Source organism: Macrotis lagotis, chromosome 1 (genome assembly GCF_037893015.1).
Source record: "Macrotis lagotis isolate mMagLag1 chromosome 1, bilby.v1.9.chrom.fasta, whole genome shotgun sequence".
NCBI lineage: Eukaryota > Metazoa > Chordata > Mammalia > Peramelemorphia > Peramelidae > Macrotis > Macrotis lagotis.
In genome coordinates this window covers 590205774-590222786 of record NC_133658.1, presented here as the reverse complement: position 1 = coordinate 590222786, position 17013 = coordinate 590205774, and the positions used below count along the sequence as shown (strand labels likewise).

Sequence of the window (17013 nt, the reverse complement as noted above, 5' to 3'; positions counted from 1 at the left end):
ATATTCTAATGAAAATGTATAAAAGGGAAAAAAAGCTGGATACTATTTTTCAAAACTCATTTTGCTTATCTTAATATAGAGGTGAAGTTTTTTCCAAGGTGGTGTGCCCAATTCTGTGGCTTCTGCAGCTTCCTCTGGTGTCAAAGGTCCTCCCCATTTTCTTCTTTTCCAAACAATAATTTTAACTTACTCTAAAAGACGGTGTTTTACTACTGGGTCTATACCCTGAAGAGATCATGAAAAAAGGGTAAAAACATCACTTGTACAAAAATATTCATAGCAGCTCTGTTTGTGGTGACAAAGAATTGGAAATCAAGGGAATGCTCATCAATTGGGGAATGGCTTAATAAACTGTGGTATATGTATGCGATGGAACACTATTTTTCTATTAGAAACCAGGAGGGATGGGAATTCAGGGAAGCCTGGAAGGATGCTGAGGGACATGAGCAGAACCAGAAGAACATTGTACACCCTAACAGCAACATGGGAGTGATGATCATACTTAATGGACTTGCTCATTCCATCAGTACAACAATCAGGCACAGTTCTGGGGTATATGTGATGGAGAATACTATCTGTATCCAGAGAAATAATTGTGGAGTTTGAACAAAGACTATTACCTTTAAGTTTTTAAAAAGACCATTATCTTATTATATAATTTTGTTATCTCTTATACTTTATTTTTCTTCCTTAAGGATATGATTTCTTTCTTATCACATTCAATTTAGATCAATGTATACCATGGAAACAATGTAAAGGCTAACAGATTGCCTTCTGTGGGGGGTCGGAGGAGAGAAGTGAGATTAGGGGGGAAAATTGTAAAATTCAAAATAAATAAATAAATACGGTGTTTTTTCCCCAAGCTCTGACCCCCAACTCAAAGAAGAGCCTCTAAGGTTTGTTTGACTATTCCAAATTTCCCTGCCTTTTTCCACTCATGATTCTTTACACATGGCAGGAACTGAGGTCAAAATAACTCACATTTATATAGTGCTTTGAGATTTACATGACCCCTCCCCACCCCAATCAAAAAATTTTAAAGATCAAGTGAGATTCAAATGAAGAGATGGAAAGAAGTATGGGAAGAAGACACCTCTAACCTGCTCCTTTGTGGGAGGTCCACAATTGCTACATATTTCGCACAATTTTAGGCTTTTTCAATGTATCAATCAGTTATGATGACTTTTTTTTCCCCCTCTCAAATATATACAATTTGTCATATAGGATGGTTATCTGAGAGGGGAAGAGGAAAAACACATGGGAAATTCTTGTGGTAAAAGAAACAGAAAACATCAATAGAAAACTTATTTTAAAAGAATGATTTACAAACACTGTCAATTCTGTGAAGTAACTAATGTAAATATTATCCTCATTTAATTGGCAAAGAAACAGACTCAGAGAGAGCTGTGTCTTGCTAAACATCACACAATGAGTAAATGTAGAAGCCTGGGGCTCAACTACAAGATTAGAGCTCTGCCCACTATATTCACTGCCTTAAGGTATTTCTCTACAAGTGAATTCTCCATATGATTGACTTTTTCTAATCACAGAGTAGTAACTTAACACTATCTTCTGAAAAGAATTTCACATTTCTAACAGGAAGATAGCTGTGCTAGGTGTTTCTAGAAATCTACATAATACAACTTTTTAGTATCACCCTAGAAATGGGCAACTAGGTGATTCAATGTACCAGGCCTGGAGTAAGGAAAAACTGAATTCAAATCTGATCTCAGACACCTACTAGACATGTGACCTTAGATGAGTCACTTAACCCTGTTTACCTCGGTTTTCTCATTGATAAAATGAATTAGAACAGGAAATGGCAAATCACTTCAGTATCTTTGCAAAGAAAACCCCAAATGAGCTCAAAAAGAGATGGACATGACTAATGATTTAACACAAACCTTCACAACGCAACATATAAGCAACATAAATTTTCTCCTTCTTATTTTGCCACCACCTTAGTTTAGACATTCATTACTCTTTCCCCAGATTACTGTAAATAGCTTCTTAGACTGACCATTATTCTTGCCTCCAATTTCTTCCTTCTCCAATCTGTCCTTTATACAGCTGACAAAATCATCTTCCTTATTCACAGATCTGACCATATCAGCTTTCTGCTCAAAAACTCCTTGGTCTGGCATTTAAAAATCTTCTACAACCAAGTGCCATTTTACCTTAGCAGGTAAACTGGATAATAATAATAATAATAATAATAATAATAATAATAATAATAATAATAAAAATAACAATTCTTCAGAGGATGAATGATGAAGTAAACTACCCTCTTCCTTGCTTGAAGGTAATGGACTCCAAGCTGGAGAATGAGAAATACATTTTTGATACAACCAAAGAGGGAATTAGTTTTACCTTGAGGTTTTGTTTTTATTTTTTTTTCCTAGAAGGTGGGGAGGGATGGAGCTAGAGGGATAGGGTTACTTTAAAAAAAATGGAAAGAAAATAAGGTCATTGAAATATGTTTCTAAATTGCTCAGAAAAGAGCAGAAGGAATTTGAAAATTACATATTGCATTTATTATGTACTTGAAGAGAAAAGTAAGCTGTATACATAACAGATATCTGCAGCTCAATATACAATCCTTTCTTTTCTACTGTGAATATGGAAGTACTCGTTTTAGTCTCTGTACAGTTCAGAATGTTTAGAAAATGAAAGAAATCATGAAAACATTAAAAAATTAATACCAAAGTATCCCTACAAGAATGAAATCAGACCCAGTGTGATTTCTGACCTTTTCCTAACAGGCAGCCTTTCTCTCCTGACTTGCAAGTGAATAACAAAAATTCCTTTAACAAAAGTAAAAAGGGGGCAGCTAGGTGGCGTAGTGGATAAAGCACCGGCCTTGGAGTCTGGAGTACCAGGGTTCAAATCTGGTCTAAGACACTTAATAATTACCTAGCTGTGTGGCCTTGGGCAAGCCACTTAACCCCATTTGCCTTGCAAAAAAAAAAAAAAGTAAAAAGGTATAAAATTCAAATCCTTCAGTTTGAATGAATTCCTTTAAACTTTTTAAAGTTTAAAGCATAGTCAAACAAGTATAAATTATTATCAGCATCTTTCCTATTTTGAAAAGTGAAGAAGGGCATTCTCAGCTACTGACCACTTTAATGGAAAGTCAGAGGTGGTTAGTAGGTGGTGGTGGTGACAAAGAAAAGGTACAGAGTGAGTTATTCTAACAGGATCCATTCTCTTCCTCTCTCTATCACCCAGTTCCTTATTTGTGTATAGCTATCTCTGCATAACTAATCCCCATTACTACTTCTTGGTACCTGCTCCATATTGCTGAACACGGTTAGTCAGTCAGGAAATGCAACAGTATTTTTTACCTCCTTTAAATTCATGGAACATAGCCTCAGTGGGAAGGGTAGCCAGATGGTACAGCAGAAAAGTACCAGGCCTGATGTCCAGAAATCCTGAGTTCAAATTTGATCTCAGATATTATTAACTATGTATGACTCTGAGTAAGTCACTTAACCCTATTTGCCTCAATTTCCTCATCAGTAAAATGAGATGTCGAAGAAAAATGGCAAACTGCTCCAGTATATCTTTTTCAAGAAAATCCCAAATGGGGATTTTGTTTTTTATTTTTATTTTATTTATTTACTTTTAGGTTTTGCAAGGCAAATGGAGTTAAGTGGCTTGCCCAAGGCCACACAGCTAGGTAATTATTAAGTGTCTGAGGTTGGATTTGAACTCAGGTACTTCTGATCCACGCAGCCATCTGGCAGTCCCTCAAATGGGGATTTTGGACATGAGCTTGGACAGTTGGGCTTGACTTAAAAATAAATGAACAACAACAAAAGTCTCAGTGAGGAATTTGCTACTGGGAGCCTAGATTAGGAGTTCTTAGCATGTCTGTGTGTGTGTGTGTGTGTGTGTGTGTGTGTGTGTGTTTTGGAGTCCTTTTGGAAGTCTGATGAAAACCATGCTTCCCTTTGGGTGAATGAACCCAAAGTTAAGAACGCCTTATCAAAATGATTTTAGGAACTAGAGGTGGAAAGTCAAGAGTCAGCTAATTCAAATCTCTCACTTTACAAGACCAGAAAGGGAAGTTGTCTTATTCAAGATCACAGTTAGTAGCAGAGTTAGGATACCCAAATTCTGAGCTCTTTTGATTATACCATTAGCAGCCCTTATTTTTGAAAACATCCTAGAAATAGAAACTCCCCAAGTTTCACTTAGGCATGTTCCCCAGTTTTATTAGCTGGGAATTTAAAATATTCAACATTATAGTCCAACCAAAATCTTTCCTTTAATCTAAGTTTCTCCTCTTGTCAACTTTCTGTATGCAATGACCACTGTCCTAATAAGAATCCCTTGAATATTTGAAGAAATTTATTGCCTTTTTCCTTCTCTGATTACATTAACTTTCCTATAAGTATTTAAAAATCCCTTTAGAGTTCTCCATAAAAAGGGAGAAAGTAGATTCCATCTAATTGTTTCTTCCTTTTATAAACTATGCCAAGCAAAATGAAAGGTCATGGAAAGATTGATGACAAATGTAAACAGTTTAGTCAGTTCAAATATTCTCTATTCCTCATTCTAGATCAAAGGTTTCAAACCTTTGGGTACACACACCTCCAGAGGGTATGGAGATGTTTTTTTTCAGGAGTATAATGAATATTTGTTAAACAACTGTATTATGCTATAAAAATTGGTCAAACTTTTTTTTATTTCTTTTATGCATGGAAAACTCAAAATGCATTTCCTTTTCTACTGAATAGAGGATGTGGGAAGTTTTACAGAAAACCAAGGGGTAGGAGTGGAAAAGGGTGGGAACCTCTGTTACAGAGCCTAAGAAAAAGTTATATCTTAATTGTACTGAAACTTAATTTCTAAAATCTTGCTTGGGAGTCAGGGGAGGGGATAAAGGGAGTTCAATCCAGTGATTTCATTGATTATTCAGATCAACTACTCTTTTCTCAGTCATAGTCTTATAATTGCCTGAGACATTGTCTTAAGTGTCTCTAGGGGGTGATATACCTATAAAATGTCAGTAACAGGATTTAAATCCAGTTCTTCTTGACTTAATCCTTATCCACTGTTCTGTGCTGCTTCTCAATTTTGAAAATGCGAATGTAAAAAAAGTCAGTTTTTCTTTTTTCTTAGGTGTTTTTTTTTGGCAAGACAATGGGGTTAAGTGGCTTGCCCAAGGCCACACAGCTAGGTAATTATTAAGTGTCTGAGACCGGATTTGAGCTCAGGTACTATTGACTCCAGGGCTGGTGCTCTATCCACTGTGCCATCTAACCGCCCTAAAAAGTCAGCTTTTCCCTCTGACAAAGGCCACATGAAAATACTAATGTACAGTCTATAAAACATACATATACACAGAGATCTTTTCATCTTAAAATCAGCCTAAGATTATATAACAAAGGCTCTTACTCTTGAGGTAGCAGTGCTCTTAATGAGTTGGCACATGACACGCAGGTTCATAAAACCAATTTGTGATGAGAATTTTAAAAGTGACAAAAACTCAGATAATTAGTCATTATAACAAACAATTCTTCCATATGGGCATTACTTTCTTTTTTTTTTTTTTAAGATTTTATTTATTTTAAGTTTTACAATTTTTCCCCTGATCTTACTTCCCTCCCCCCACCCCTCACAGAAGGCAATTTGTCAGTCTTTACATTGTTTCCATGGTATACATTGATCTAAATTGGGCATAACTTTCTGACAAGAACTTTTTGTGTGATGTATAAACACTAAAGTCATAAGTAGTCATTTAAGTAAAGATAGAAGGAATCAGAGATCATCTTGTCTAACTAAACCATTTATAGATGAGGAAATCAAGGCCCAGAGAATTTTAATGATTTGTCTAATGTTCCATTAATAAATAAATGGAAATGCCAAAGTAGAATTCTGAAGATGACTTGACTCCTTAACTCTCAGAGCCCTAAATAAATGGGTTTGAAATTTTGAGATCTCAAAAAGTCATAGCTTTTAGACTTTAGGCAAGTTCTTCCAGGTTCTAGAAAGACCTTGAGTACTGTCTTGGCAAACCATCTAAGGACTGGTTGAATATGGAGTGTGTGGAGAGTTTGAGTCACCCAAGGTCACCTAGTCCTTGGTAGGTTTAGGATTAGAACACATATCCTCCAACACAACCTTAGATAATTTTGCTGTCTTTGTTCATACTAGCTATGCTTAACTTCTCAATATTCTAGGCATCTCTCTTAGGTTACAAATTACAAAGGAAGTGGTGAATCAGTGAAGGCAGCTTCTATAACTGAGTTCCTTACATAATGATACCACAGATTATACCCCCAAATCCCCTCACAAACCCTCACATCTACCCACACCCCTTCCCCTACACATACTCCTGCTCACACTCATACCCACACCCCCACATCCCCACCCAACTCACATCTACACATATGCATCTATTACACTGACTTGAAAACAGTAGGTACTTAATAAATGCTTGTTGTAAAGATAGCATATATTCTAAATGAACAATCAGTTACCAAAAAAAAAGAAGGTGGTGGGCTGCTCACTATTTCCAGAGAATAATGACACTATTTCTTTTTTTTCCCCCTGTTTAAATTTATTTATTTATTATTCCGACTACATGCAAAGAATGTTGTTGTCAACATTCAATTTTTTTTTTTGGTAAGATTCTGAGTTCCACATTGAAGACTATTTCTTTTAACCTATAGGGGAAATCTGTAGTTGCCAGGCACAAAGGAAGGTTATTTACCAGTACAAACTAAAATTGTGCTAATATGAATATTAGTGTGTCATTAAATGACCATCAAAATTCCTTAGTCTTACCACATCATGAGAAGATATTTTACCATGAAATTCTGAAACTGGGGGCTGAGAAAGCATGTTTTGTAGCATTTAAAAGTTATAGTGACACTTCCCTTCTTTCAGTATCAATTTACTTGTCTGTAAAATAGAATACTATGCACCTTCTACAATTCTTGTAAGAAAAGGGCCACAGGAAAGCTGTACTCTATTAAGTATAAACTTAGGTATGTTTCCTCCCAAATATACCAAAACTGCTTTCTAAAAACAGAATGGTGAAGTTCAGAAGCCTAGGCAAAATATTATGCAAAAATTTGAGTTTGAGTTTAGAGCTGCAAAGACCTTATGAAAGAGATTGGCTCTTTATAAAAAGGTCTTCCCTTTCCTAAATGGATCAAGAATGAAGGGAAGAGAGTCCCTTCTGTTTCCAGTGTGAGCAAAATCATGGATATGAGAAAAAGCAAGACAAAAAATAGGGATACTGTGTATTCAAATAATTATTTTGAATCAGAGTATATATAAAGAGAAGAACTAAGATAAACCTGGAGAGGTCAGAACTATTGATCAACTCAACTATTCTAAATCATTTTCTTTTCACATTACCAACCATACTTTCCAATACACAGTCACAGTGGACATTCCTACTTCATGTAGATAATTGAGACCATCCAATATTGATTTCTTCAATTTTCATCAAATCCTGGCATCATGACTCTTTCTTCACTCTACTCACAGAAGATAAAACCCCACAATTCCTTAAAGCCCATTCCCTTTACCTATGACCTTAATCTTACTTTTTCTTGCCTTCTCTCATTTTCAATCTCTCTCTCCATTGGATAGCTCCCATGTGCCTACAAATTTGCTCAGGTCTCCCCAGTCCTTGACTTGACTTTTCAAGCTCATCACACTACTGCCCTATGTCTCCCTTTCCTTGCTACATTTCTTAAAATAGTTGTCTACATGCATTGCTTTAATTTTCTTACCACCCTGTCTCCTTAATCCCTTATGATTAGGCTTCTATCCTTACTTTGCTAATGAAAGTGCTGCATAGTTATTAAGGTTCTCTTAATTACCAAATCAATTTTTTTTTGCAAGGCAAATGGGGTTAAGTGGCTTGCCCAAGAGCACACAGCTAGGTAATTATTAAGTGTCTGAGGCCGGATTTGAACCCAGGTACTCCTGACTCCAAGGCTGGTGCTTTATCCACTGCACCACCTAGCCACCCCCTTAATTACCAAATCTAATGACTCTTTTCAGGCCTCCTCCTTGATCTTTCTGCAGCTTATGACATCACTGATCATTTTCTAAAGTATACTTTTTCATATTTGCAGAATCAGAGACACAGCACTCTCCTCCTATTTCTACATCTCTTAACTTCCTTTCCTTCTGTCTCCATTAATACATAAGCATATACCTGTTCCTTTAGAATTGTTTTTCTGTGGGTTTGTCTTCTTCCTCATCTTCCTTTCCTTTTCTTCCTCTCCTCTCCTCCCCTCTTCTTCTTTCCTCTCTCTCTCTCATCTCTCTTCCACTTTATTCAGTCCCTTCTACAACCACTCTGAAGATGCCTCTTAATTAGGTTCAAGGTCCTAACCTTCAATAGCTTTCAGGATGACTCTTTTTTTCCTGGATGCTCCATCAACACCTCAGTCACAACACATCTAAATACAAGCCCATAATTTTTCAATTAAACCTCTTCTTCCTTCTGTCAATATTATTACTATCCACTTGGTCTTCCACATTCATAAAACTGGTGTAATCTTTGACTCTTCCTCTTCCTTATTTCTCATATGCAATCAGTTAACAGGTCTTATTGATTCTGCCTCTGCAACATTTTTCAAAACCATTCCTTCTCTTTCTCCACTATCCCTACTACAGGCACTCATTAAAAGCTCACAACCACCCACTTGAAATATTATACTAACCTCATAACAGGTCTCCCCACCTCCATTTCCTCAGTTGTGAGGTAAAATGAGATATTTTTAAAGCTCTTTACAAACTCTAAAATGTTACATAAATATTAGATATTATCATTGGTGGCATTGTTACCTATAAAGGAACTTGCCTGAGAGTTCTCAGCAGTATGAGTTACTACAGTAGGAAGAGTAGAAGCAAAGTTACATTCCTCAGGTCAGAGTCAAGAGGAGCCTCAAACCCTGGTGAGGGCATCACAGGATTGGAATCACACATTCCATCCTATTTATTGCCAAATACACATCTTGGTACTGATTATTTCATGAGGCATCATTGAGATGTGGAGGAGCAAGACCCAAATTTGCATGACTCGAAATATAAGTAGAGCTAGACTTAGGAGTCAGAAGATAGGGGATTTTAAGTAGGACAGCAAGAATTTGATCTTACATGAATCTGAGCTAGTCCCTTATTCACTCTGAGTTTCAGTTTCCCAATTGTTACAACAAGAGAATTGGACAGTGGTAACAATACTGGTTTTTGGAGTCATAGGATCTGGGTTCAAATCCCAGCTCTGCTATTTACTTTTTTTTGTGTTGTTTTTTTTTTTGCAAGGCAATGAGGTTAAGTGGCTTGCCCAAGGCCACACAGCTAGGTAATTATTAAGTGTCTGAGGCTGGATTTGAACTCAGGTCCTCCTGACTCCAAGGCCAGTGCTCTATCCACTGTGCCACCTAGCCACCCCTGCTATTTACTTTCTGAATAACCTTGGGCAGCTAGGTGGCAAAATAGAGTTCCAAGCCAAGAGTTAGACAGACTTCTTTTCTTGAATTCAAATACAGCCTCATTCACTTACTAGCTATGTAACCCACAGCAAGTCACTTAACCTCTGTCTGCCTTAGTTTTCTCATCTGTAAAAATGAGGATAATAGCACTTGCTTACCAAAGTTGTGAGATTAAAGTAAGGTTTGTAAAAGGGTTTTGACTAGTCATCAACATCATTATTATTAACTTCCTATGATTTCTGAGCTCCTTTTTCAGCTCCAAGTTCTATGATACTATAACTAAAAGGTTGCTGTATGAAGCTGTCTATGCCTTCCAGGGGACAGATCGAGCCTAAAAGCTAACTAGATTTTCATTATAAATTCTCAGGGGCCTTGAAAGGTCATCTAAGTCCACTTTCCTTATTCCAAACAGAACCACACCTAATCTAAGCCTCCCCCAATAGAAAGATCTTTTGTTGTTGCCTTTTAAAGCCATCCCTAGAGTTCTAAGCACCTAGCTTTATGATCTAATTGCTGAGCAACCAGACCAGTAAAAGGTCATAATTGTTTTTACTTCCTCTTTAATTAAGAAAAAGTGGTTGGACTTAGATTCCAAAATAGTCCCCAATTATATAGGTCTCCAAGAGGGAACCCAGCAGATTGAGAGCAAGCAACCAAGTAAGATCATGGTTCACACAACCTTGTGTGACAACTCCTGGCTGTGGCCATCAACATGTATTTAACTTGTCAATGCACAGTCTAAGGCTATAAGGTGCAAAATAGTTGATAGTTAATCATAGTAGGGGATATTTTCCTATTAGGCATAACTCCTCATTGATGAACTAAATAACAGGTCCATGACCAAAAAAGTTAAATAAATAAAAAAATGGACCTAAATAATCTCAGACTTTTAATGGGGTTTTTGTAAGACATTCAGAATTTTATCTGCTTAATGAAAGAGGAAAAGGAGAAGTACAGATTTTTTAGAATTGAAAGGTATTTCACCTTCTATCATGTTCTGGAGATAGAGACAGTGGAGGGAAGGAGGGAGAAAGAAAACAAAAGACAAAGACATAGAAAGAATCCCCCCAGAAATGGAGACTGAACAGCAAAAAACCTTGATGATTGTCAACCCTGATGACTCCTGAATTCTTCTGCGTAAATAATCATAACTGATCCTCAGGAGAGAACTGGAAGAAATGGACTAGAACTTAATTCAATCAAGATCAGCATTAGAGAACCTAGTGTGCTTGTTTCTTGGCAATTGGAGTTAAGTGACTTGCCCAAGGTCATACAACTAGGGCAGTCTGAGGCAGTGTTTGAACACTAGACCTCCTGACTCCAGGGCTGATACTCTAGCCATTGTACCACCTACTTGCCATCAGAGAGCCTAGTTTCAAATTTTTGCCTTTCAAAAAATATTTTTAATGACTTCTTCCTCATTCTCTCTCTTCAAATTATGCAACCTTCAAGTTTCACATTTATCATAAAATCTTCCCAGATTACTCAAAGTGTTTCTTCTTTCCCCAAATTCCTTTTCCTGCAACTAAGCTATAAACTTACCCAAGACCTTTTCCTCTTCTCAGATTTTAATACAACAAATATCTTAGTATATATTAACTATATCCAAGGCACCAAATCTTAAATTCTAGAAGCAAATCAAATAAAGGTTAAACACATTAATGTAATCCAGATTCTTCTCTCACCCTCAAACTGAAGCACAGTATCTTCAAAAAGTTGAAAGTTTCTGAGGCCAGGTTCAGGGTGCTGTGGGATGGAGCACAATGATGAGCTGGGAAAAGAGCACCTGCAGCTCTATACCTATCCTTCTGAGATGTAGCCTCTGTCTCTACCCAAGCTCTAAAATTTGGTCTTTGGGGATTGGGGGCTGAATCCTGCCTCTTTTAGGAATCCAGGTAGATCAGTTTGGAGTATCCTGAATGTGAGTGCCTATCTCTTTCCCTGCACAGTCCATTCTAGCCATCACCTTTATTCAATACAAGAACGTAGTTGAATTTAGACTCCAAAATAATTCCATACATAAGTCTACAAATCTACAAGAAGAACTTAGACTCCAAAATAATCCCATACCTAAGTCTAGGAAGTCTACAAGAAGGCAGCCCATCAGACTGAGAGCAAACATTCAAGTAAGGAAGATCAAGGTTCAAGCCTCACCTTTGACATGTCAGGTTCAGAATTTATGAAAGAAGGGGAAAAAAAATCTTGCTTTTATTTTTTTCCTAATGACTTTAAAAAGAGGTGTGGTGAAGTGGGCAGTCTTGGAAATGGAATATCCAGTTTGAATGCCATCCCTGTCATCAACTTGGGTGACCATGACATAAATGTCTTCACATCTTAGTTTCCTCGTATGTAAAATGAGTTTAATATCTGTAGTAGTCTCTTCACAGGATTATTGTAGCACTTAAATCAGCTAAGGTGCAACTTTTAAAGGCAGGTGTTAACTTTCTTTGAGTCATGAAGCCTTTGGCTATCTTATAAAAGGTTAAAGATTCTTTCTCAGAATAATGTTTTAAGTACATAAAATAAAATATGCAGGATTATAAAGGAAACCAATTACATTAAAATAAAGAAATATTTTTTCCCTAATCAAATTCATGAATCTCTTGGAGTTCTATGGGTCCCAGGTTAAGAACTCTTGCTTTATAAGTATTATATTAATGTTGGTTGTTTTTATTGCTGTTGTTTCTCTTCCTATGAATTCCCAAATTGTAAAAAATAGCTGGGTAACTCCTCCCTGTCTCAGAGACTGAAATATGAGCATCAACATCATCCTGGGTCAAACCAAATCCTAGCTGCTCTAAGACTGAAGTCTTCCCTCTATTCTTGGCAGCTCATGGCTCTTTTGACACTCAGTTATGGAATTATCATTATTTCTACTTTTCACATGTATGTTCAACCTCCTCAACTAAATCATAATATCCTCCAGGACAACTGCACATGTGTATCAGGAATGTCAACAACTTGAGCCAGGGAAAAAATATGTTTGATGGAAAAAATAAGTATATACACTTCTAAAAATCCAAGGAGGGGCAGCTAGGTGGCGCAGTGGATAAAGCACCGGCCCTGGTGTCAGGAGTACCTGGGTTCAAATCCGGTCTCAGACACTTAATAATTACCTAGCTGTGTGGCCTTGTGCAAACCACTTAACCCCATTTGCCTTGCAAAAACCTAAAAAAAAAATTCAAGAAAAAGCAAAATGATTCCTTCTCAGGTATGTCAGTAGCAAAGGGGATTCTCACATTGTGTGGGAGGTAGGATTAAAGGGTTAGAAGAGCCCATTGATCTCTAAAATTCTCTGATTCAAACACATAATTTAGAGTGAAGGACAATAACCACCTAGGACTGTAATAGGAGTCAGTAAAAGTAAGCAGTCACCTTCAGTAAATGAATTTAAAATTCAAGACCTTCCTCTTAAGAAAACATTTTTTTTGTTATTCAGTTAAGTTTGATTCTTTGTAACATTATTTGGGGCTTTCTTGGCAAAGATAGTGTAATGGTTTGCCATTTCCTTCTCCAGCTCATTTGACAGATGAAGAAACTGAGACAAACAATGATAAGTGATTTAACCAGGATAGCACAGCTAGTAAGTGCCTGAAGCTGAATTTTTTTTTGGGGGGGGGGGGGGGAGGTGATGGGATGAAGTGACTTAGACAAACCACTTAATCTCTATGGGTCTTTGTTGCCTCAGGGTTCTGGACCAGATGACCTTGAAGGCCCCTTCCCTCTTTAAATCTACATAACATCATACAGGGGTCAGGGTGTCCAGGATGTCATTTTATATTTTGCTACTTTTTCCCTCCCTAGAAGAATATCACAGTGATGAAGTTAAAGGCAAAGCCTTGGGAGCCTCACTTGGCTTCAGGCATTCTCTCTAACTTTCTACTTGCCTGGAATGCTCTCCCTCCTCCACTAATGACAACTTATCTCCCTGGCTTCCTAACTAAAGTCCCAACTAAAATCCCACCAGCAGGGGTGGGGAACTTATTTTTTCTGCCAAGGGCCATTTGGATATTTATACCATCATTCAAGAGACATTCCAAATTAGCATCTTAAAAATTAACCTCTATATTTGGTCAAATATTTAATTAATTCACCCTTAAAAAGTTCCTAGATTTATTGAATGTCATATCTAACTCCTTCCAGAACAAATTTCTCAGATCTTCTACAGTCCAGACATTCCTTGCCCCTCTTCTACAGGAAATTTTCTCCAACCCCCCCCCCATTAATTTTAGTGCTTTCCCTCTGCTAATTATTTCCTACTTATCTCATATATAGCTCGTGTTGTATCTATTTGTTTGCATATTGTCTGCCCTGTTAGACTGAAAGCTCATGGAGGGTAGACAGTCTTGACTCTTCTTATCTTCAGAGTTTAGCAGAGTACCTCACACATTGTAGATAATTAATAAATGTTTATTGATCAATTTTTACCCATAGTTTTGAAACTAAGACTGGTCCCCCTCCACCTCATTATACATTAAGGAAGTGGGGAGCTGTCTGGGCTCCATTCTCTCTTGTCCTGCGATGATTCTGATATTAGACATTTGTTTTAACTTCAACAGGAAGGAACATTCCAGGGATACACAGTTCCACCCAGACAGTTAACTCCACCACAAAGTCCAAGGTACAAATGACCCCAGGGACTATCCAGCAGATTGATTTAGGGAGAAAACTCCACAAAACCAAGGTTAATGGAAACCTGCCATAGCTGTGATTCTAACTTAAGAGTGTAAAATCTTTTGCCTTTTTAGAATACTTACCTTGGGCGGGATAAAATTATCTACTGGCCACTCCTCTACCTCCACAGTAAACATCAGTAAAGACAACTCAGAGAGAAGATGCAAGCCTGATGACTTAAAAGGGATCATCCTTACCTCAGAGTTTTGTTTGGCATTTTGAGGGGAAAGGAATAAAGAAGAACTAAGAGTTGGCAGTGTAAATGGAACCCCCAAAATGTATATGTAGTCAGGTAAGGAGCTGGAATACTGGACAGGCAGGCAGAGGAGAGCTGTAGCAAGGGGCCTTATCCCATACCTCTCTCTCAAGGTTGGGCAGAAATGGTATCGCTTTCATTCTTGCCTGCCTCCCTCCAAATCCAAAGGTTTGAAGCTTACCCATTTTGGGTTGTGTTCTGTTTATTCCCTACTCTCCATCTCTGCTTTCTGGATGATATGTTTCAGATTTCTCTTTCAAAAAAAAAGAAGAATTTTAGCTGAAAGTTGTTGTTGTTTTTACTTGAGTGTTGTCCACTACTGATTTTGTCTTTTGTGATCCAGTGGCCCTCAATTAAAAAAAGTTTCCTATTTCTGCCTTGTAAGATCTGTGAGGCATAATAGAACACTGAATTTGAAATCAGATTTAATTTCAAATCCAGAGTCTTCCATTTACTACTTGTATGATCTTGTTATTTCCTCTCTTGGGTCTCAGTTTATGAAGAGGTAGGATTAAATGAGCTTTGAGATCTTTCAAACTCTAGTTACCTTCTTTTTTTTTCTAACTTAGTTTCTTTTTTTTTAGTTTTGTTTTTTCAAACTCTAAATCTTATATAATTCTATGAACTGGAGGTGGGGAAAAATAATACTGGGGCCAGCATCCATAGTAGCAAGGAATGGGGAAGAAGGTCTAAGATTTGAAAGGACTGAGATGAGGTATTTGTCCCAGAAAGAGAGGAGCAGCAGAATGTCACCCAAAGACCAGGGAACAATCTCTCTCCTCTCATTTCCCAGCCTTTACAACAGATAGGCTCGTAGAAACTGCTTTCTGTTGTAAGTTTTGTGTGTGTGTCTTCCAACTCTTAGACTAAAAAGTCCCTGAGAACCCAGACAGCCTCATACATCTTTGTATGGCTGATGGTGAATAAAATGCAATGTTCGTTCTCTAAGGGAGAAAGCTTTCTCTTCCAGAAAGCAAAGCAAACTAAACACTAACTCAATTTTTACAACACTAGTTAGATGTGAGTGGGAAGGAAAACAAAACAAAAGAAGGCTGTGGCAGGCTCCCTCCACTTTCCCTCCCTCTAAATCCAAATTCCTGTTCTTCCCTATGCTAGATTGTGCCTTCTTGGCAAATTACTTGAGTTTTCTGGACCTCAGTGTCCTTCCTCGATGGAGATAAGGGAGAAAGCTGTCTCTTGAAGAGCTGGTTTCTAAGTTGGTTTTCGGTTCTAAAATGCTAAGGACTTCTGCTGGGTGGCTGGTCCCATCCTCCTTCCCTTCCTCTCTCTCTCCAGGTCTGGCCCCACTCACTCACCCAGGCGGGCAGCTGCTGTTCCCGGAGCTCCTGGCCGATGAATTTACGTTCATTGTCCAAGAACTCGAAGGCGGCGGCCAGGCGCGAGTGCTTCCAGCGTCGGTTCTTGCGCCACCACATCCACAGGAAGGCTCCGAGGATCAGCCAGGAGAGGCTCAGCCCCAGGTAGCCGGCCAGGTAGACCGGCGCCAGGTAGAGTAGCACCCGGGCCACGAAGCCATACAACTCAGGTAGCAGTTGTTTGGGCAGCTGCGGCTCCTTGACTCCGGGTGCCTGGACTCCTGGTGCCGCTGGGTCCCCCTGCGTCTCCATCCCCACAGGGACCTCTCCACAGCGCTCAGCCGGCCGGGGTCACCTGCTCTGCCTACTTGCGTTCACCCGGGGGAAGGGACGCGCGTGCCGGTGCAGGGGTACATTTGTTCCTCCAAAAAGGTGAGGACCAGGACTGGAGGAGGTCGCCTCTGCGCTCCAGGGGCTCTTCGGAGTCAACTCTTCCACACAGCCACCGCCCACCTGCTGTCTCTGTCACTCTCAGTGGCCGACTGGAGAGCGTCCAGAACCAGGAGGGCGTTCCCTTTCCTGGGGCTTGGCTGGGGCTCAGCTCTCCGACGTGGTCCGCCCTCACAGAGCCAGCCCACAAACAAGTGCCAAAAAGGGAGAGAGCTTAAAGAACTGGGTTATGGACCACCGAGTAGCTAGTCACTGTCCAGACCACCTTACCGGGGGAAGCCAGCAGAAACGCCTCCTTTGGGCCAAATAGGCCAGGTGGTAAGCACCAAGGGTTTTTTATGTCCATTAACTTCCCAGGACTTCTCTCTCCCACGTTGCCACCAGTCTTTACGTTTGGTTTCCAAAACAGGGTGAAGAGATTTCTTCCACCCTTCCCTAGGACATCTTCCTTTGTCAGTGTAAGTCATACTTGAATAGAATAGTTGGTAAAGGGAATTTCTCACCAGGAGTTCCTTCTATGAATGAAATGATAGTTCCTAAATTTAGAAAAAAAAATCTTTATTATCTCCTAGGGGGACAAATATAATTGTGTATACAGGCAATTCAATTAATGTCTATCCACACTTTCAAAAAACCTTGTTAAAGTGACATAAAAGACAAAAGGATATGGTGTAGAGAACTGGAATAAATAAGCCTGGACTTGAATCCTGCCTCAGATACTGAGTCATCAGTCATTTAACATCTGTTTGCTTCAGTTTCCTCGTGTCAAATGTGACAGTTGTAATAAATTTAATTATAATAAATTTAAGATCATGTAGTATCAAAGGCAATTTTAAAAAACTAAGTTATT

The 17013-nt window shown here is 38.6% G+C and overlaps 1 protein-coding gene across 2 annotated transcripts in view; it reads right to left on the bottom strand.

Moving 5' to 3' along the window:
* The window catches only part of ESYT3 (extended synaptotagmin 3), an 86935-nt gene extending 70676 nt beyond the window's left edge, over positions 1-16259 (bottom strand). For both annotated transcript variants that reach the window (XM_074214865.1, XM_074214866.1), the window contains exon 1: positions 15714-16259. In XM_074214865.1, the coding sequence (XP_074070966.1) occupies positions 15714-16025 (312 nt within the window). In that variant the 5' untranslated portion in view covers positions 16026-16259. The remainder of the gene's footprint in view (positions 1-15713) is intronic.
* Between the last annotated feature and the right edge of the window lie 754 nt (positions 16260-17013).